The sequence below is a fragment of the Taudactylus pleione genome, unplaced genomic scaffold (genome assembly GCF_031769625.1).
Source record: "Taudactylus pleione unplaced genomic scaffold, aTauple2 ptg000400l, whole genome shotgun sequence".
In the NCBI taxonomy this organism is placed as follows: domain Eukaryota; kingdom Metazoa; phylum Chordata; class Amphibia; order Anura; family Myobatrachidae; genus Taudactylus; species Taudactylus pleione.
This window is the reverse complement of record NW_028284802.1, coordinates 4699873-4722010: the sequence shown is the minus strand read 5'-3', so window position 1 is coordinate 4722010 and position 22138 is coordinate 4699873. Positions and strand designations below refer to the sequence as shown.

General features: G+C 45.7%; 2 protein-coding genes across 2 annotated transcripts in view; one reads left to right on the top strand and one right to left on the bottom strand.

The window, feature by feature from the left end:
• Positions 1–381: 381 nt before the first annotated feature.
• LOC148506586 (antigen peptide transporter 1-like) lies at positions 382–20972 on the bottom strand. Its single transcript, XM_088446549.1, has 12 exons — positions 20807–20972; positions 17713–18252; positions 15720–15834; positions 14707–14837; positions 14418–14623; positions 13715–13912; positions 12942–13070; positions 12077–12265; positions 11799–11972; positions 5848–6007; positions 5568–5704; positions 382–2951 (listed from the first exon to the last, which is right to left on the bottom strand). Exons 2-12 carry the CDS (start codon positions 18221–18223, stop codon positions 2727–2729), a joined length of 2175 nt encoding a protein of 724 aa, XP_088302675.1. The 5' UTR covers positions 18224–18252; positions 20807–20972; the 3' UTR covers positions 382–2726.
• The window catches only part of LOC148506585 (antigen peptide transporter 2-like), a 44040-nt gene continuing 40109 nt past the window's right edge, over positions 18208–22138 (top strand). Inside the window, exon 1 of the mRNA XM_088446550.1 lies at positions 18208–18227. Within this exon, the coding sequence (XP_088302676.1) occupies positions 18222–18227 (6 nt within the window). The 5' untranslated portion in view covers positions 18208–18221. The remainder of the gene's footprint in view (positions 18228–22138) is intronic.

Here is a 22138-nt window from a genome sequence, read left to right as displayed (position 1 = left end):
ACTACTACAGGGTCATTACTATGGGGGCATTACCATATGGGCACTACTACAGGGTTATTACTATATGGGCACTACTACAGGGGCATTACCATATGGGCACTACTACAGGGGCATTACTATTGGGCCACTGCTGCGGGGGAACTACCTGGGGGTGGGGGAGGGCATATTACTGTCTTGCCCCAGGTAACGAAAATGCTAGTTTCAGCCCTGACCAAAGCCATTATCTAAACTCCCCTCTTAGAGAGGCTGCAGCTAGTGTCATACGCTGTAATAAGCAGACAACACACCGGTCAAATCAGTCCCCACACACACAAGAAAACAATAATTGTCAAATTGAACTTTATTTACAATATTTATACAATAATCGCAGACAGTGCCAGAGTGTGTCTGAATAATAGCCTTATTGACTATTTATGGATAAATAACCCACATGTGAAATATATATATTTTTTTCTAAATTGAAGTTGGTTATTAATTGTTTGCTAAGTTATTTCTTTAGTAAAAATTTTTTGCCAGTTCAACCACATTACTACAAATATGTCTTTGCAGTTCATACGAAGCTCATGGCGGTTGTTTATGTTCATGTCTCTTTGGTCATTGTATCTTTGTCTAGACTGTGGCATTGTAAAGCCAATCGTAAGTGAAAAAAGAGTGGTTCTATGGTATGTACACATTTTTATTACAAAAGGTTAGGTAGAAATGACAATTGGCCACAGTCAAAGATCTTTAGAACATCTAAATAGTAACAATTTTATTGTATCTACAAACTGACTGTCCTTCGTTAGTACCCAAGCCCAGGAAATTGTAGTTGATTTGGTGTCTGATCTATACACTTGTATCTATATACTGCGTCATTAGCGCTCAGACGCGCCTGCTTGGCTGCTCATATTATTATAGCATCAACCTTTATGGGGGGGGGTCATCGTTTCCATATTGTAATTGGTCCTATTTAGGTTTCAAACCCATCAATATCCTCTTCTGTATCTACAAACGCAAATTCACATCTAACTGTCGACGTCTCTTGGAGTTTGGAATTCCAGCTTTTAAAGTGAAAATCTAAATATACTGTACACTTATAAATTGGACTAATACTGTAAATATTAACTACAACACCGTTATAATTAGCAAGTTTTGCTGTTATCTCTTAGATATCTCAGTGTGTGTCAGGTATTAAGTTACACAGTGCAATAATTTGCTATCCCAACCAACTCTCAGCTGTGGGAGTGCCCCTTGTTTTCTCCAGCAAGTAAAGCTCTAAAACAAATATAATATTTATAAAAATTATTAATCTTTTAACATAATGTCCTAAAGGTCAGTTTTACAGTCCCTGTTTTCTCGCAGCCCCGCTCTATATTTTATGGTCTCTGGATAATACTGGTCCATGGAATCGCCATGTGCATATAACATTTCTCAGACCGTTGCAATGTAAATAATGTTATTATGTCTGTTCACTAACTCAGGGCCTGACTCAGCAAGGATCGCAGTTCCTAATACGCACATGCGCGAGCTAGCTATTGTGACAGGGACTCGCAGCATCTACGCAGGTCCATCGCAGAGTGATTGGCAGGAAGTGTCGTTTGTGGGTGGAGACAGGGGGAAGGGGGTTGGCTGAAAGCAGGAGTGTCAGTGCGTTCGCATGCCATTGCAGGGGCAGGCATAAATGATCGCCTGCGATCCCATACGCAGTGTGAGATCTCATAGCGTGCGTGGTCGAGTAAGGTCAAGGTGCAAGCGTGCGTGAGGCTGCGATGGTACTCGATTGTACCGATAGTTTCGCTATTCTGCTAAATATTACAGATGTGTGTAAGTTAAAGTGGGGGTCCTTATGTTGTGCATTGCGATCGCAGTGGATCAGCTTGCTATCGCAGATGAACTGCGTGCGTACGCAATATCGCGATCCGTAGTGAATCAGGCCCTCATTACCAGCTATGTATTTTTTTCACATTACCAAAATAAGATTCAGAGGTATTCCTTATGTTTGCAATTTTAACATCATTACATTATGGTGAATGACATGTCGCCTAAAAAAATTATGATTAAATTAAGGGAATCCACTATTAAGTCACTATTGCTTTAAGGGACTGAAGGGTCTATATACTAAGCCTTGGAGAGAGATAAAGTACCAGCCAATCAGCTCCTGTCACTATACAAGCTGTGTTTGAAAAATGACAGTTAAGAAATGGTGCTTAAACCAATCAACTCCCAACTGTCATTTTTCAAACAGATGAAAGTTGGGAGCTGATTGGCTGGAGCACCATTATCACACACAACCAGTTTTATCACTCGTTGTAAATGATAAAACTCATTGATAAATGAAGCCCTTAGAATGTTGGATCTACTGCATCTTTGTCTGTCCTGTGCCATATTTTTGGTCTTTCCCCAAAGACGTCACACCAAAATGGTGTCACACATTTCTCCTGCCCGTGGCCACACCCTCGTCTACTGTACTGCGAGAAGATTATCACACAGCAATAAGACTGACAGGAGAGCTCTGGAATGACAAAAATAAATTATGGGAAGGAGAACGTAAGCCGTTCCATTGTATGATACACCCTGTGAGCAGGTCCACTAACACCTGCACAGCAACCAGGTAAAGTCGTAAAACAAAAAATCATTCCTAACTAAATGCACAGGACAAACACAGAGCGAGCACACAGAATATAGGGTGTAAGTGCCGGATGCCTGATTCCTCGGTGAACGCGGATCCATATTGTGACAGGTGACTCTTACAGATCATGTTCTCCCTTCTGTCGCTGGAAACTGCTGAGCTGTTTGTTCCAGAGTCTCCAGTAACTTCCCCCCTGCACCAGCAGCTGCTCATGTTTACCCGACTCAGTGATTTGTCCCCCTTCCAGGACCAGGATGTGGTCAGCCTTCTCCACCATGTACATCCGGTGAGATATCAGCAGTACCGTCCGATTCCGAGCGCCGTCATACACCTCGCTTTGAATCTAAAAAAAAATGGGACTGTTTTAAGGTGATATCCGCTTATGGAGATGTCCTCCCATCACCCCTAATCTGTACGTTGGGAGTCCCCACCGTATGAGTCCATTTATACAGAGGAGGGCGATCCCATGGAGAAGGATAACATTGTTCTGCATTTTTAAAAAGTTATATCTTAAAGTAGACCTCACTACTTAGCTGTCTATGGGGGAGGTTTATCAAATCTTGGAGACAAAGTGGAGGCGTTGTTCATTGCAACCAATCAGCTTCTAACTGTCACTTTACAGGCTGTGCTATAAAAAATGACAGAAGTTGATTGGTTGGCACTTTATCTCTCTCTACTTTATGTCTCTTGAAGATTTGATAAATCTCCCCCAATGTAGGAAAGTCTTACCTTTGGCTAACAAAGGGGACAATTGCCCTAGGCCCACCAGGACAAGGGCCCAACATCCAGTTATTAGTAATGGAACCTGGACTGGAGAGTTGGGCCATAACCACCTAATGTCAGTGGACAGCTAGCAATCCCCTTTATCAAAGAGGAGACTCTACCATTTCAAGTTAGGAAAAAAATTGCTGGGGTTTATTTATTAAATGGCGGCTTTCCAAACCTCCGATTATCTGCGGTTCTTGCATGCAGATTTTTTTTCTTTGTGGGTCCCATTTCCCTAGCGAATACAGCCCTGTGCTGACTGGCCTAGTGCTGATTGCTACTATGCCAGAAGAAACTGGGCATATTATGGTCTAAAGTGTGTTTTTTCGGAGGCTATGCCGCAATCCTGTCAGATTTTCAAACACGCCGCGTAGTAAGTTTCTCCATCGTGTCCCTAAATTTAAGCTAATCGTCTTTCCCTCTGCTAATGTAACTACCCCTCCCCACATCTCCCTTATAGTCAGCAAGGTCACCCTCTCCCCTGTTTTCCATGCTCGCTGCCTTGGCTTCATCCTCGACTCCACCCTCAACTTTAACCCTCACATCCTGTCCCTCTTGCAGTCCTGTCGCCTCCTTCTCCTCTGGAACACTGTAAAAGGCCTACCACTTCCTCATTCAGGAAGTCACTACCATGGTCCATGCACTCAGTATTTCCCGCACTGACTACTGTAACGTCCTCCTTGCTGCTCTTCCCCTCACCTGTCTCTTTCCTTTACAATCCATCCTGAATGCTGCACCGGCCTAATCCTCTTGTCACACTGCTCTTTATCCACCGCCCCCTCTTCAAATCCCTTCACTGGCTCCCAGTTGCTTCCAGAATTCAGTTTAAGCTGCTCGTCCTCATCTATTAGGCCCCTCCTTCATCTATGACCTCTTCATGGGAGAGACCCCAGCTCCTCGACCACTCTGCTCCTCATCAGTCCTTCAGCTCTATTCCCCCTCATAACCATTTAGTATACTCCCATCCCCAAGACTTCTACTGTGCAGCTCCCCACCTATGGAACTCCATGCCTCGCCCTCATTCTAATGCAATGCAACCTATAAAACTTTAACTTATAACTTCTCTATGTCTCATGACCGTCTACCTCATATGAGGCTGACTTCATGTCTTATGTTGAATCCTCTACTGTCTGTCCACACACATGGAACTCATACCGGCATCCATTGTAGCTGTGATTGTTAGCTCATGATTGTCCATGTGTTACTATGCTTAATTGTATTTCTGTGCGTGTCATCATGTTTACTGTATTTATATTGGGTTTCAATCAATAGATCTACAGTAAAAAGGTTGACAGTGTCCAGATAGACACCAGATGTTAGACAGGCAATAGGTCGACCGGGACAAAAGGTCAACAGGGAGAAAAGGTTGACACACAAAAAGTCAACACTTTTTTTTTTTAGGCTAAGGGTTAGACACTAGGAGGGATGGTTAGGGTTAGGCACATACCATGACGGTTATGGTCAAGCACATACTCTGACGGCTAGGGTTAGGCACTAGCAGGGATGGTTATGGTTAGGGACATACACTGACGGGTATGGTTAGGCACATACCCTGAGGGTTAGGCACATACCCTGACGGTTAGGGTTAGGCACATACCCTGACAGTTAGCGTTAGGCACATACTCTGACGGTTAGAGTTAGGCACTAGGAGGAACGGTTATGGTTATGCAAATACACTGAGGGTTAGGCACATACCCTGAGGGTTATGGTTAGGCACATACCCTGAGGGTTAGGGTTAGGCACATACCCTGAGGGTTAGGCACATACCCTGACGGTTATGGTTAGGCACATACCCTGAGGGTTAGGGATAGGCACATACCCTGAGGGTTAGGGATAGGCACATACCCTGAGGGTTAGGGTTAGGCACATACCGACGGTTATGGTTAGGCACATACCCTGACGGTTATGGTTAGGCACATACCTTGAGGGTTAGGCACTAGGAGGGATGGTTAGGCACATACCCTGAGGGTTAGGGTTAGGCACATACCCTGAGGGCTAGGGTTAGGCACATACCGTTAGGGTTAGGCACTAGGAGGGACAGTTATGGTTAGGTACATGGATTAGGATATGTTAATACGACTTGTGCTGAAACTGTAATTTTACTCAGGTTTATTGGAAAAATTACCCCTAATGAGTCAGGAACCCGCCTGTTTGACATTTTGGTGTTCTCTCTTCATAATTCTACTGATCTCACCTTGAGCTCTGTGTCTGTATCCAGGGAGCTGGTGGCATCATCCAGGATGAGGATCTTGGGGTCCCTCAGTAGGGCTCGTGCTAGCGCCACTCTCTGCTTCTGTCCTCCAGACAGCAGCTCTCCTTTCTGCCCGGCACCTTGGGGAAGAGAGCGTTCCGTCAGCTGCTAAATACACTCTATGCTTTCTCCCGCTCTCAGCTTCTGCTGGGTGACTATGACGGAACGGATGTGACACATGCACCTTATCAAAGCTATCTATGCCAGCATATAGTGACTGTACCTGTCTGATAACCACTGGGCTTTTCTGAGATGAAATCGTCTGCGTTGGCCACCGATGCCGCCCTCTGCACAGACTGCAGGCTGACCTCCCCCAACCCATAGGAAATATTGTCCTTCAGGGAGCGGGCGGAGAGAATGGGCTCCTGGCTCACCACTGACACCTAGAACGGGAGGGATAAGAAAATGGCTGCCGGTGGGAAACAAATGGTGGCTCATAGTGGCTAACGCACACAGGATCTTTATTATGTTTTATAACATAAATACACACATTAAATATTTATTTATTAACAAAGTGTAAAAGCATAAACCCATATCAACCAATTGGCAGGCAGTTTTCCTCAATCTAACGCGCGTATGAAGTAAATCTCCAATTGGTTGTGACTGGTCACTGCGTAACTTGCTTTATTGTCAGATAACACTGATCAACACTCATTTTATTTACAATCCTATTACAGCGATTTTGGGGTAACTTTGTGGTGCGGATTCTGACTATGCTTGGCTCTAATTATTGAGATACATGGACGAGAGACAAGAAAAACACAATAGACAACTGTCAGCTGCCTGCTGGATGGGTGGCCGATCACTTATATACGGAGGGGGAATATTCTAGAATGAAAACACCTAGAAAATTCGCATGTCTCACCTTCTGGAATGTTCTGATAGATTCCCATATGCACGCGTTGTGACTATGGACCTCATTCAGAGTCAGTCGCGAGCGCCGATGCTCTCGTAACTGACTCGACGGTTTGGCCTGCGCACGCGCAGCGGCCGCACTGCATGTTCGCAAGCCCCGGGGGACAGAGAAATTCTATCTCTTCGGAGCTCGTTACCAAAGGGGTGGTTGTCGATCTTGATCGACAGCTGCCCCCGTTTGGTAGGCGAGCCGGGGGGGTGGTTTCCAAAACGGAGGCGTTCCTTTACGAACTCCTACCGTTTTGTGGGCGGCCGCACTGACATCATCAGTGATGTCAGTGGGGAGCTTCCTGCTCCATCAGAGCAGAAAGCTCCCTGGGGCTTACGAGTGCCCAGACCCTACCCTAGGGTCTGGTCGTAAGCACCATCAACCTGGTCGGTCGTTAAGCTGTGGGTGGTAACCCACAGCTTAACTAACGACCAGGAGGCCGCACTTCAATAATAAAGTGGCCACCCTCATTCAGAACGAGCGGTTGCTTCTTGCGACCGCCTCTGAATGAGGTCCTAAGTTCCCTAATACTTGAGGGTATCCAATATCTCAAAAATTAGAGCCAATTCGGAAAAAAAAATGACTTTCATTTTTTAATTCAGCAGCTTCAAAATACCCTAAATTCATTGAAACATCCTTGGAAACTAAACAAAATATATATATATATATATTTTATTTTTTTTTGGGCTGTGTAATACCCCCGACCAGGGGCGTATCTACCCATTGGCCAGGATGGCACTCGCCAGGGGTGCCGACCAAAGGGGGGGGCGCCACCCGGGAGTGCCACCAGTAGCCAAGGGGCGGACAAGTCCCTCGGCCCCACAAGTGTAGACTAGAACGCAGTGAGAGCGGTCTGCCCTACAAAGTTTACAAACAGACAGCCGCCAGCGGCGGCTGTGTGTTTGTAATAGCAGCCAGCCAATGAGAGTCTGCCTGACTCTCAGTAGCTGCTGCGTCGTCCGCGGAGGGAGCCGGCTGGAGCTCACTAATGAGCTCCATCTTCCGGCTCCCCCCGCAGCATGTGATGGGAGAGACGTCATGACGTATGATGTCTCTCCCATGCAGGAGAAGAGCGGGCGAGACTGAGCGGACAGCGGCGGTCGCGTCAGGAGCGAGGATCAGGTAAGTTTTTTTTTTCTTTCTTCGTGTGTGTGTGTGTGTGTGTAGGAGGGGGACACTGAAATAGGGGGTGACCGCTCTGTATAGGGGTGGCCACTACTGGGGGCACTCTATAGGGGAGGCCACTACTGGGGGCACTCTATAAGGAAGGCCACTACTGGGGGCACTGAAATAAGGGGTGGCCACTACTGGGGGCACTTTAAGGGGGGGGGTGCCTGCTACTGGGGGCTCTGTATATGGGTGGCCACTACTGGGGATAATTTAGGGGGGTGGCCACTACTGGGGGCACTGTATAGGGGTGGCCACTACTGGTTGCACTGTATAGGGGGGACACTCTACTGGGGGCACTGTATAGGGGGGGCTACTAATGGGTGCAATGCAGCATAGGGGGATTGCTACTGGAGGGTTACTACTGGGGGCACTGTATAGGGGGGACTACTAATGGGGGCAATGCAGCATAGGGGGATTGCTACTGGAGGGTTACTACTGGGGGCACTGCATAAAGGGGGGGGTCACCAGTCCATTACATTGCCAGGGGCGCTTGGATCCCTAGATACACCCCTGCCCCCGACTGTCAAGAGTTTCTTGTGACTGTATTATTAGAAGAAAAAAAAAAAATCTTTCCCCAGCTCACTGCAAAACATCAGCATGATAATAGAAATCCAGAGACCTTTATTGCATCCTTGTCCATGCCTCTCAGAACAGTGCTTACACATATCTTATCCACTATATGCAACAAAGATCTCTGGATCTCTATTATCATGTTGTATTCAAATCTAATTGCTGGTCTTTTGCAGTGAGCTGGAGGAACCTTTTTTTCTTCTCTACATTAAACCCCTTCCCCTTCAGGGACCTGTAAAAGACCATTCAGTTGATAGCAGCATCCACCATTTTATATTACTGTTCTAAAAGGCATGGATGTTCCTGTAGTGCCATTTGGAGGAACTTGGGGTACCTCCAGGTGAGTTGGCTCTCAACTTAGATATATTAATGTATGTGCTATTATCATGTGGAATAACAGTATGTAATATTGTGACCCAAAGTGGGTGTTATTATAATGTAGTGCAAGGGACCAACGGTACAGAGACGCCATGACGCGGCCCGGCGCTTAATCATATCTTTGCAAATACAGTATATGCAACAAAGATCTGTGCATTTCTGTCATGTAATATTTATATCTTATAGCTGGTCTTTTGCAGTGAGCTGGGGAACATTTTTCTTTTTTTCTTGTCTAGATTAAACCCCTCCTTTTATGCACCTGAGAAAGACTGTGTTATTAACCTTCGTTGAACTAGGTGGGGTGTGACATACCCCAGCAAGATTTAAAGTCCTATAGCAAATAAAAATATATAAAAATACTGCGTGCAAGTTGCCGTTTGTAGATGGAGTTGCGACGTTGCCAGTTTGCATAGTGACGGCGGTTTAGGTGGCGAGCACTAACACAGCAAGTACTCGTGCGTAAAGTGTGTCTGGGCATCTCATAACCTCTGCTCTGATGGTGTATGGCTTTCAATTCTGTAGCACTAGTTCACACACTCACACAGTGACATGACCTTTTGTGGCACTAGTTCACACTCGCTCACACTCACAGTGAAATGACCTCTGCAGCACTACACACACTCGCTCACACTCTCTCACAGTGACATGACCTTTTGTGGCACTAGTTCACACTCGCTCACACTCTCACAGTGACATGACCTTTTGTGGCACTAGTTCACGCTCGCTCACACTCACAGTGAAATGACCTCTGCAGCACTACACACACTCGCTCACACTCTCTCACAGTGACATGACCTTTTGTGGCACTAGTTCACACTCGCTCACACTCTCACAGTGACATGACCTTTTGTGGCACTAGTTCACACTCGCTCACACTCTCACAGTGACATGACCTTTTGTGGCACTAGTTCACACTCGCTCACACTCTCACAGTGAAATGACCTTTTGTGGCACTAGTTCATACTCGCTCACACTGTCTCACAGTGAAATGACCTTTTGTGGCACTACACACACTCGCTCACAGTCTCTCACAGTGAAATGACCTTTTCTGGCACTAGTTCACACTCGCTCACACTCTCTCACAGTCAAATGACCTTTTGTGGCACTAGTTCACACTCGCTCACACTCTCTCACAATGAAAGTACCTTTTCTGGCACTAGTTCACACTCGCTCACACTCTCTCACAGTGACATGACCTTTTGTGGCACTAGTTCACACTCGCTCACACTCTCTCACAATGAAAGTACCTTTTCTGGCACTAGTTCACACTCGCTCACACTCTCTCACAGTGACATGACCTTTTGTGGCACTAGTTCACACTCGCTCACACTCTCTCATAGTGACATGACCTTTTGTGGCACTAGTTCACACTCGCTCACACTCTCTCACAGTGAAATGACCTCTGCAGCACTACACACACTCGCTCACACTCTCTTACAGTGAAATGACCTCTGCAGCACTACACACACTCGCTCACACTCTCTCACAGTGACATGACCTTTTGTGGCACTAGTTCACACTCGCTCACACTCTCGCACAGTGACATGACCTTTTGTGGCACTAGTTCACACTCGCTCACACTCTCACAGTGACATGAACTTTTGTGGCACTAGTTCACACTCACTCACACTCTCACAGTGACATGACCTTTTGTGGCACTAGTTCACACTCGCTCACACTCTCACAGTGAAATGACCTTTTGTGGCACTAGTTCAAACTCGCTCACACTGTCTCACAGTGAAATGACCTTTTGTGGCACTACACACACTCGCTCACAGTCTCTCACAGTGAAATTACCTTTTCTGGCACTAGTTCACACTCGCTCACACTCTCTCACAGTCAAATGACCTTTTTTGCACTAGTTCACACTCGCTCACACTCTCTCACAGTGACATGACCTTTTGTGGCACTAGTTCACACTCGCTCACACTCTCTCACAGTGAAATGACCTTTTGTGGCACTAGTTCACACTCGCTCACACTCTCTCACAGTGACATGACCTTTTGTGGCACTAGTTCACACTCGCTCACACTCTCTCACAGTGACATGACCTCTGCAGCACTACACACACTCGCTCACACTCTCTTACAGTGAAATGACCTCTGCATCACTACACACACTCACTCACACTCTCTCACAGTGAAATGACCTCTGCAGCACTACACACACTCGCTCACACTCTCTCACAGTGAAATGACCTTTTCTGGCACTAGTTCACACTTACTCACATTCTCTCACAGTGACATAACCTTTTGTGGCACTAGTTCACACTCGCTCACACTCTCTCACAGTGACATGACCTCTGCAGCACTACACACACTCACTCACACTCTCTCACAGTGAAATGACCTCTGCAGCACTACACACACTCGCTCACACTCTCTCACAGTGAAATGACCTTTTGTGGCACTAGTTCACACTCGCTCACACTCTCACAGTGAAATGACCTTTTGTGGCACTAGTTCACACTCGCTCACACTGTCTCACAGTGAAATTACCTTTTGTGGCACTACACACACTCGCTCACAGTCTCTCACAGTGAAATGACCTTTTCTGGCAATAGTTCACACTCGCTCACACTCTCTCACAGTGACATGACCTCTGCAGCACTACACACACTCGCTCACACTCTCTCACAGTGACATGACCTCTGCAGCACTACACACACTCACTCACACTCTCTTACAGTGAAATGACCTCTGCAGCACTACACACACTCGCTCACACTCACACTCTCTCACAGTGAAATGACCTTTTGTGGCACTAGTTCACACTCACTCACACTCTCTCACAGTGAAATGACCTCTGCAGCACTACACACACTCACTCACACTCTCTTACAGTGAAATGACCTCTGCAGCACTACACACACTCGCTCACACTCACACTCTCTCACAGTGAAATGACCTTTTGTGGCACTAGTTCACACTCACTCACACTCTCTTACAGTGAAATGACCTCTGCAGCACTACACACACTCGCTCACACTCACACTCTCTCACAGTGAAATGACCTTTTGTGGCACTAGTTCACACTCACTCACACTCTCTCACAGTGAAATGACCTCTGCAGAACTACACACACTCACACTCTCACAGAGAAATTAACTCTGTAGCACTACACACACACTCGCACTATCACAGTGATCTGACCTTTCTGCGGTAGTACTGGTTCTCATAATCTGATAGTGGTCTCCCGTCCAGCAAAATCTGTCCAGACTGCGGCTGATAATACTTGAGCAGCAGATTGGCCACTGTGGACTTTCCTGCATCACAAGGACCCACCAGAGCGGTCACCTGACCTGGCCTCAGTGTGAAGGAGACGTCCTAAGGGATCACAAAGAGAGCATTAGATCTGGTAGATCCATTCCAGCATGTTTGCAGCAGCGCACGTGGTTTAATGAGTCAGGGGTTCCCTCCAGTGTCCGTACCTGTAGAGCCGGGGTGTCTGGCCGCTTGGGGTATGAAAAGGTGACATTACGGAATTCAATACACCCCTGGAGATCGCTGGGACACAGATCACCTGCTGGTGGCTTTTGTGGGGTTCGGTCCATAAAATCAAAAACCTTCTGTGAAGATCCCACGGCTTTCCGTACATCGGGATATGAGTGGAGCAAGGCCTGAGGGCGATGGACACAAAGAAGAACCTCAGTGAGTGAAAGATCAGTGAGTTGGTAAAATTTTGTGTAACACAACTGTAAAATGTCAGTATTTGATAAAGACGTGATGATTTGGGGGCCTGCGCTATGACTGAGAGGTGGTAAGTACGTGCGTACGTATATAATATCAGGATATGAGATAAATGTAGACAGACAGCTCCACAGCAACATTATATAAAGCCAGCAGTACAGATGGAGCAGAGCTTATTGTAGTACACTTTGCTCTGCGTCTATGGTAAAACTGTGCAGTCTGTGCTATCTTGTGACATATTTAATTAGTGTAGCTGTGAGTCACTTTTGATATTTAAGTCGTATACATAATAGACAGTGCTGTACTATAGCAATGACCTCTGCTCTGATGGTGTATGGCTTTCACCTTCCAGCTCGCATGGTACAGAACATTTCATTTAGAAATACGTATTTACTAACATCCACACTCCCAAGGAACCTACATTAAGGCTAGAGCGGCTATACTCCTGTCACTGGTAGCTGCATACTGCACACAGAAAGAGCTATTTGGGTTTCATTAATGGTCTGAGCATGGCCGGGAGGCTCCCTGGGTTCCTCTATAGCGGAAATGGGCGTCTCCGGCTGAGCTACGGTAATTGAAGGATTCTGACCCAGTGTCGCTTCTCACCTCCACAGCGGATGTAAACTGCAGCTCGTACAGGACAAAAGACACCAGAGCTCCTCCGCTGACCTCTCCATTGGTCACCAACCGTCCACCAAAATACAGAACGCCCACCTTCAGCGCCAGGCCGGAAAACTGCAGCGAGAATGGGAGACAGGCATACGGGCATTGCACTGAGTTACTATTATATTTTATATGTATAAAGTATCATGCACCTCATGCACTGCTTTTTTTAGTCCAGGCGATAGCCAAATATGATGACGAAGCCCGGTCAGTAGCCCTCTGTAGGCCTCATTCAGAAGAGTACGCATTCGCCACAGCGACTGCGTCTTTTTGTGGAGCTGTAGCGGCGACAATATGCAACTACTGGCTTCTGCCAACCCCTAGCACACTAGCCAGCGTCTGAGTGTGCAAGCACTGAAATGCCCACTGTCAGTGTCTCTGCACACTGTAACATTGCTGGCGATTCTTGACATGTCACAATCAGTGCCCCATCCACTCTTGCACCAGCCCTATGTCTGAACATGGCCTCTGTGGGTGTGGCTCTACGCCTGAGAACACGATCGCGACAGGCCCATGTAACAAATAATTTTGCTTTTACTTCAGCCCACCTTCCTCTCACCGCCCAAGCATGCCCGTGGTTTTTCCCTCGCCATTTCTGATTCCAGCGCTCCCATACACAATACATGCAACTCCCAATGCACTTGGATTTTTCATGTGTCTAATTTCCATCCCTCCTCTAGCAGACCACGCAGAAGCCATCTTGTTTCAGTACTCACGTTGTTGGCGACTGCGGTGAAGCCATACGCCAGGGCCTCCATCTTGTTCAGCTGGTAGGTGTCCTGCAGCCTGGCCTCATAGCGGCGACACTCCCCCTCCTCATTAGCAAAGCTGCGTACTGTCTTCATGTTGGAGAAGGTCTCCAGAGACACCTGGTTGGCTTTAGAGAGGGATGCTTGGATCTTCACAGCTAGGTCCTGAGTGACGCAGAGAGGAGCAGTGTTAGGTCAGCTCATTAATGTGGCCAGATCTACATCTGTGCACTGAGAGTGACTCAGTAATGTAATAAGCGGGCGACATACAGTAAATGTGCTGTAACCCATAGCAACCAAATAAAAATATGATTTCATTGTCTATCTTGCAATAATATAAAACTGTCTGGTTATTTCAGGGGCTGGCTACAGAAATAGTAAAGGCAAAGAAGAGGGGCCGTTAATGCCTTAATTATGTAATTAGAAAATACTCAAACCTGTATATGCATCATTTAAAACAAATAATGTAATACATTCAACTGTCTTTTCCATTGGGGTGCCATTGTTAGATCCATGGGAGTAACTACTGGGTCAGAGGATGAAGGAATTGCAGAACATTTATTTATCTTACGCTAAATATATCATAGTTTAAATATCATTTGAGCCAAACTAAAATTCAATTTTGCATGTAGTTTTTTTTAAAATACACATATGACAAGATTTATCTCACCTGGTAAAAAGTTCCTGATAGTTTGGGCACAATCGTGACTATAATGAGACACAGCATGGTGAAGAGTGTCAGCTTTGGGGACAAGATGACCATATAAATAACTAGAAACACCAGCCTCATGAGGTACCACATTAATAGGCTCAGACTGTGGCTGAGAGCTTCGCTCATCGCTGTGATGTCAGTGGTGACGCGAGATGTGATGTCACCTAGAAGAGAGGTGATGTCATCAGCAGAGAACAAAGAGCGGATGAAGGCTGTGTTCGGGATGATTGCCTTCTATATGTGTTACCTGTGGGTACAGTGTCGAAGAACGCAATGTCCTGTCTCAGGATGGAGTGGAGGAGCTGTCCCTGTGTCTTTGTGTGCACCAGGCTCATAGTGACATTAAAGATATAATCGCATATAAATTCTGTCACCGCACTGCAAGACAACCAATCATTTGTATTAATGACAGAACACAACCAATACTCATTCTGACCATGTCTACTGTATATAAATCAGTAATCGATTTAAAAAGGTCATGATTTTTCATGTCTTTGTCTCCTATTCCCATTTCTCCATTGATACATGGATTATGATGGGGCAGATCTAATCATTTTTAACAATTGCTGTCTTTACGTGACTACATATACACCAATAAGTGTCCAATCAGAAGAAGATACACCGACTCACACCGAAACAGCTGTCGAGCTGATCCTGTCTCTTTGAGGGGAACATGTTGCTGATAAGTATCAGTATCACTACCAATGATATGCCTAGCTCGATCTTTGCTGCTATGTTATAATCGGCTCCCCTCATTGTTTTGCACTATGGAATGCACTTTATGGATATATAAAAAATTGTCAGATATTTAACCTTGGATGTGCTGGTTCCTTTTTTCCTGCTGCAACACGATTATGTGCATTGCACTCCATTTTTGTATTTTGAGCATGTGCAGTTTTGTCTAAATACAATATATATATATATATATATATATATATACACATCTGTCAATAAATATTCCAACTTTCCTCCTAACCCTCCCTCCCCGCTGCCTAAACCCAACCCTCCCCCCCATAGTGCCTAAACCTAACCTCCCCCCCTGCCCCCGAAGCCTAAACCTAACCTTCCCGCCTAGTGCCTAACCCTGACCCTCCTCCTAACTCCACTACTTACCATCGGGATGTGGGCGTCGGCGCCATTGACATCCCAACTGTCAGTATTATAACTGCATCCCATACATTTGCGCATGTAATTGGCTCATGGTGTAGGGTCACATATAAGGGGAGGGGCCTCGTACCCTATAAAAAAGACCACGCTCACCTAGATAAAGTGATCAGACTCATTACTGTAATGGTGGTCCAGAATATGGAGGGATCTTCTTTATTCTGGATCCAGTCCGTCATCTGTCCTGTGTAAGTGGGCAGAGCCATCTCTCCTGATATGGGGGATAATGAGAGCAGTAAGACAGGCGTAGTAATGGACACCGATCACCTGACACTGGCGTTATATACGGAGATACATTTGGTCTATGGAATGTACAAAACAAAGCCCGTGTCAGTATACAGGACAGATCACTACAACACTATTTTATGTTACATATCTTTCTTAAAGTTAGAAATATATAAAGTAACATCTGCATAGTGGTATAACTCAAAGGGATATAAAGAAAAGAGAAAATAGAGAACAGCGCTCAGGATAAATCTGTTATCTCTACAAAAAGCATTAATCTTAAACACAATGGATAATTAATTGTGAATTAGATTGAATGTAAAGTGCATATTCATTACTTTTTGTGATTCATGATCTGTTATCCATTGTGATTAATGATATTTGTAGGCAGAGATAACAGATTTATCCTGAGCGCTGTTCTCTAGTTTTGTGGGCACTGACTTTCCCCATTTACAGCTGCTCCCTTGGACAAATATTACCTGGGTAGCGCCTGATTTCAGTTATACATTTGTTATATATCTATTTGCATACAAAGAAAACCCCCCCAAAAAATAGACGATGGGCTTCTATGATCCCAAAGAGAAGAAAATCGTGGTATCCTTTATATACGCTTTACTGTATATAGCATATTTCATTGGAGACCCCTAATCTTGACAAGTATACTTCCTGAATTATAGACTGAAAGGTGCCCATACACGACATTGCCATCTATACCAGGCAACTTGTCCCCTGTGGGCTGACACTGACACTGATCCCAAACAGCGGTGCTCTAAAGATCAAGAAATAGCTCAGTATTATCATCTATGCCTGATTATGGTCCCTTATATGACCAGAGGATCATTAATGGGAACTTTGCTTGTTTTGGGGACACACAGTCATCTGATGTCCTCACTCTGCATCATCTACAAACCCAGATTTCATTTTCAGCATTTCCTGCAACAAGAATGAGCAGCAGACGTGGATATCACATACTCACCAATCCCCGCTACTGCTACGCTAATGGCGGCTGTGTGACCAGTAATGGTGACATTGGTCATATATTCTACCTGATCAAACTAAGCAGAGGAATCAGTGCTGTTATACCCGTATAGAAATCCCAAAATCAAATGAACCTTGTGAGCCCCCCTTTCCTCCCCGCTGCTGTCACCAGGCTACCGTGCATTATAGGGACCGGCTCCTGTACAGTCTGTGCTGGAAACCCATCGGGGGACCTCTGCTGGAGAGCACAGTAACTGTGTTGTTATGTTATCAGCAATTACTGTACAGTCTGTGCTGGAAACCCATCGGGGGACCTCTGCTGGAGAGCACAGTAACTGTGTTGTTATGTTACCAGCAATTACTGTACAGTCTGTGCTGGAAACCCATCGGGGGACCTCTGCTGGAGAGCACAGTAACTGTGTTGTTATGCAACGTACGCAGTACAGTGATCTATGCTTTGCACAAAATGACGGATCAGCTTGGTTGGCAGCCAAATTATTTTCTGCAGAACAAGAAACGCAGTAAAATAGTAATATTTTTTGAATATATGACTCTAAAGCTGTATACACAGTTACACACTATATGATATATTGTATGATATATCGTTCCGAGGTGATGTGCGGAATATATAGTGTGTACGCCCAGCTGCTGCGTGCACGACGGTCATTTATCGGGACGATGCAATGAACAACGCCATGCTGCTACATGCAGCATGTAAAGATATATCGCGCCGTCGTACACCAGATCATGTAATGTATACGGCGCGCAATATATTGTTACAAAGCGTTGTTTCGTCGCTGGGTATACACGTCGCATAGTGTATACCCAGCTTTATACATAGATGGCTTTTAAGCAATGTCACTTAAGAATAAGGCCTGTTACTTACCCCATGATGACAGCACCAGAAATAAAGTCACCAGCACGAATCTGCCCCCGTAAGGTTTCAGAAGGGCAATTAAGCGCCATATAGAGGTTGATGATCCCGAATCTTCCTCCTCCTCCTCGTCACTGTCCAGAAACAGCTGATGCCAGATGACGGCAGAGGTCAGTGTCAGGAGGTAGGAACAGCAGAAGAGGTCCACGTGGCACCAACTATGCAGGAGCTCAGCACTGGTCTGCGGGAGGAGCAAGGCTGTGATGGTCACACAGGATGGGAGCAGCAGACTCAGGGCCACGCAGGACACCAGCAGGGGCCTTCCATGTAACCAGCGAGGGAGCCTGGACATATAGCTGACCACACGGGCACCCGATATCAGGACTGTCATCCTTGCCAGGCCCATCAACCAGACCAGGGGAAGACTCACAGGCAGGATCTGGGCGAGCATCGGCCCTAAGAGGCGCAGAGTGCCATAATCCATCCCAGCGAGGCAGCACAGGGTCCAGAAGGGATGCATCATGGAGGTGGCAGCTAATGGTGACAAATGTACTATATAAAGGAGAATAAATTAGAGAGGAGGTTACAGAGGTGGTCAGAACACAGGGCCTTATTCAGAGCCGGACGCTATTTGCGCTCGCTCGTCCAGAAAAAGGGGCTGGCTATTTAAATTAACCGTTCACTCTTTGCGGTTTGTTCACGCCTCTATGTCTGAACGAGCGAACAAAACATGCGAACGTAATTTTGAAAAAAACGCCCCCTGGCCGCTCGCATCATACGTCATGTCCGCTATTTATTAGATTAATCGAGTACATCGGACGGCGTATGAACTGCTCGCTATTCTTGTGGTTGGTTTTTCCTACCACTATCATGCGAGCAGTTCTGACTATAAAACAACCAAGTGAGGTGGTCGATGACGCTGCTTTAGTAATTATGCACACCCTTAAAACGCCCGTTTTGACCGTTTGGCACGCCTGCGTTCGGATCTCCACTCCCCATTTTCAAGCACCTTCCCCTGTTACCACCCACAAACGCCTCCTTCTGTCACTCAAAATAGCAGGCATTCGCTATTTAGCGAGCACACGATTTTCGGCCGCACTGACTGGTTCACGCATGCGTATTAAAATCCGTACGCATGCGCAGTAGTGCGAACATCGGTCGGAACGAACGAGCGGCCGCTTACGAGCGGCTCTGAATCAGGCCCACAAAGTGCTAGTGTTACAGTATATACATAATATATATTTCATACATACATATACACATATATGCTGAACGTATGAATGTCCCCATTATAATAGTTATATATATTTCATCTAATATGTAATAGGTTTAGCTGGGGTGATTGTACCCTAGGTGGTCGGCAGCAAGAGTGTTGCCAGCAATAGGAATAGTAATTACCTTATACAGTGAGCCAAACACATACAGATTATTGCTGAGCCCTCGTCATGTTACCCATCTCTGCTGCAATTCCTCCCAGGTACAAATGTCGTTTTTGCAAGACGGAGATTTGTTAAAGGCAAAACCGACTATAAAATAGACTAAAAACCAAATCCCGACCAAAACCAAATATCGACCAAACATCGATACTTTGACATAAAAAACTACAGTATTCCCAGATTTACTGTCAGTCGCTTTTAAAAACAAACAAAAGTTGTACCAAAAACCGACTGATAAATGACCCAAACAATAGACCTGCCTGAGGCGCTATGTTTGGGAGAAACACTGCACAGATCACTATGATAATGTGCAGGCTTCACAGGGTTAAAAGCATGTAATAGCTTCTGGTAGAGGAAAATTGGGGGGAAAACCGGAGTGGTGTGTCCCCTATTTTTGCTATAACCAGCACCAGCCTGAACCAGCCAGGGTGATAATACCATAGCAGGGAGACACATAGCATGGGGTTCCGCTGCCAAAGCATTCACCATCCCCAAACTGGTCAGCCCAGGGCAGGCAATCCTCGGAAAGTGGGGACCCCTTAATATAAACCCTAAAATAAAATGGTGTCTCCCTCCCAAGCACTCTCTTTCCTGCACCCCTGGAGGTGGTGGGTGCAGGGTTAATGGGTGGGTTAAGTATATAAATAATATTGTTTCTCACAGTAGGACTACAGGTCCCAGCAAGCCTGCCCTGTAGCACTCGTAGAACCAAAAGCATCATCAGGCCGCTGGCACCTGTACTCCCACTGAGAAGAGAATATTTCAAATAAAAAAAACACACGACACAGACACTGAATATATTAACCCTTTGAAATCTACTACAAAATCGATGTCTGGTAAATGTACTGTATATACTGTGTATATGAATGATACATACAGAATGACCTGTGTCACTAATCACCATGTAGAAGTATTACTGAAAATTTTTTCCTGCTCCTCTTTGTAGTGCATCCTACCTCTCCCTGTAGTGCCTCCCGTCTCTCTCTACAGTCCCTCCTGCCTTTCTCAATATTGCCACCTGTTCTCTCTATAGTGCCTCCTGCCTTTCTCTATAGTGACACCTGTTCTCTCTATACTAGTGCCTCCTGCCTCTCTCTATAGTGCCACCTGTTCTCTCTATACTGGTACCTCCTGCCACTCTCTGTATCGCCACCCTGTTCTCTATATACTAATGACTCCTGCCTCTCTGTATAGTGCCACCTGTTCTCTCTATACTAGTGCCTCCTGCCTCTCTCTATAGTGCCACCTGTTCTCTCTATACTGGTGCCTCCTGCCACTCTCTGTAGTGCCACCTTGTTCTCTCTGTAGTAGTGCCTCTTGCCTCTCTCTATAGTGCCACCTTGTTCTCTCTATAGTAGTGCCTCCTGCCTCTCTCTCTATAGTGCCACCTGGTTCTCACTATACTAGTGCCTCCTGCCTCTCTCTATAGTGCCACCTGGTTCTCACTATACTAGTTGCCTCTCTCTAGAGTGTCGCCTGGTTCTCATTATACTAATGCCTCCTCCCTCTCTCTATAATGTCACCTGCCTCTCTCTATAGAGCCTCCTGCCTCTCTCATGTCCTGCTCCTCAGATGAGAAAGATAAACCAAGAGAGGGGGACAGGACATAGAGACCCTGAGGTCGGTGTGACAATGACAGAGGAGAAGTATATAGCCGCGGTGATACTAACCTTACACATGTAATTGTCTCTTCTGCTGCTGCTCTGTCTGTGCCTCCTGCCTCAGTGTCTCTGTCTGTGCCTCCTGTCTCAGTGTCTCTGTCTGTGCCTCCTGTCTCAGTGTCTCTGTCTGTCGCCGTGTCCCGGGAATGTGTGAGAGGAGCAGGAATCCCCTGTGTATTCCGGGAATCGGGTTATTAGCAGTAAAGTGAAAGTGAAAGGAAATATAATGTACAATGTGCTGTAATCATCCTCCCAGCTCTGTCACATTATTATACTGCTGCTGCTGCTGCAGATATACACTGGGGGCGGTGGTGTCAGCCTGAGCGCCTCCAATATCTACCCCACTCTCTTCCCCCATACCCAGAGGACACCCCCAAACAGCATTGAGGAGCCTGGGCTCAGTCCACCCCACACAGAAGAACTCTTCGGGCAAAGTGAGTACCAGGGGGTGAGAACCAGGGAGTAAGGGGGGGTGTGTGAGTACCAGGGGGTATGTATATATAATGAACATGTGAACTTTACCAGTGAATTAATATTATCAGAGTTAGTGCATTATATTCTATATATTATAAACACATACATATATTAATCCAACTGCCATGTAGCATAAAACTGGAATGGACTCTGGTGGCCTCTAGAAGTGCACTACTACTGCATAACCTTAAGGGGTATCCACTAGACGATAAAGTTGAACGATTGAATGATAATGATAAAATCGTTCGATAATCGTTTGAACATCGTTTGAACATCGTTTGCAAATCGTGCAGTAATTGTTTCTAATGATGTACGATGCGCACTCCCGCTGGTCGTTTGATCGTCTCCTCCATCGACTGAACATGCAGGTCAATTTCACTTGATTGCTTACAAATCGTTTACACATCGTTTACACATCGTTCACACTGAACGATCAAACGATGAACCACTGTCTGCCCACTATAGCTGAAAGCTCTCAATCACAGATTAAAACAACATAAGGTGCATACACACTAGACGATATGCTCCAGTCGTCCACTTTAATCGCCCAGTGTGTACGCACCAATAGTTTATTGTTAGATATTTTGCAAATCGTTTGCAAATCGTTTGCAAATCTTTTGCACATTGTTCAGAGTGGAAGATCATATTTCAAGGGAAACTTCAAGGGAAAATCGTTAAGAGGTTGGACAGGGATAAAATCATCTAGTGGATGCCCCAATATGAAGCCCCCTGTTATTTTATGTAAACAGATTTTTTTTTATTGTACATTGTTTTTTTTTCCCATTACTATGAATATATTTTATGTGGTACCTACTGCACACAGACTGGATATTTTTGTAATCCCAGTTTGACTGTATGTTTTTGTTT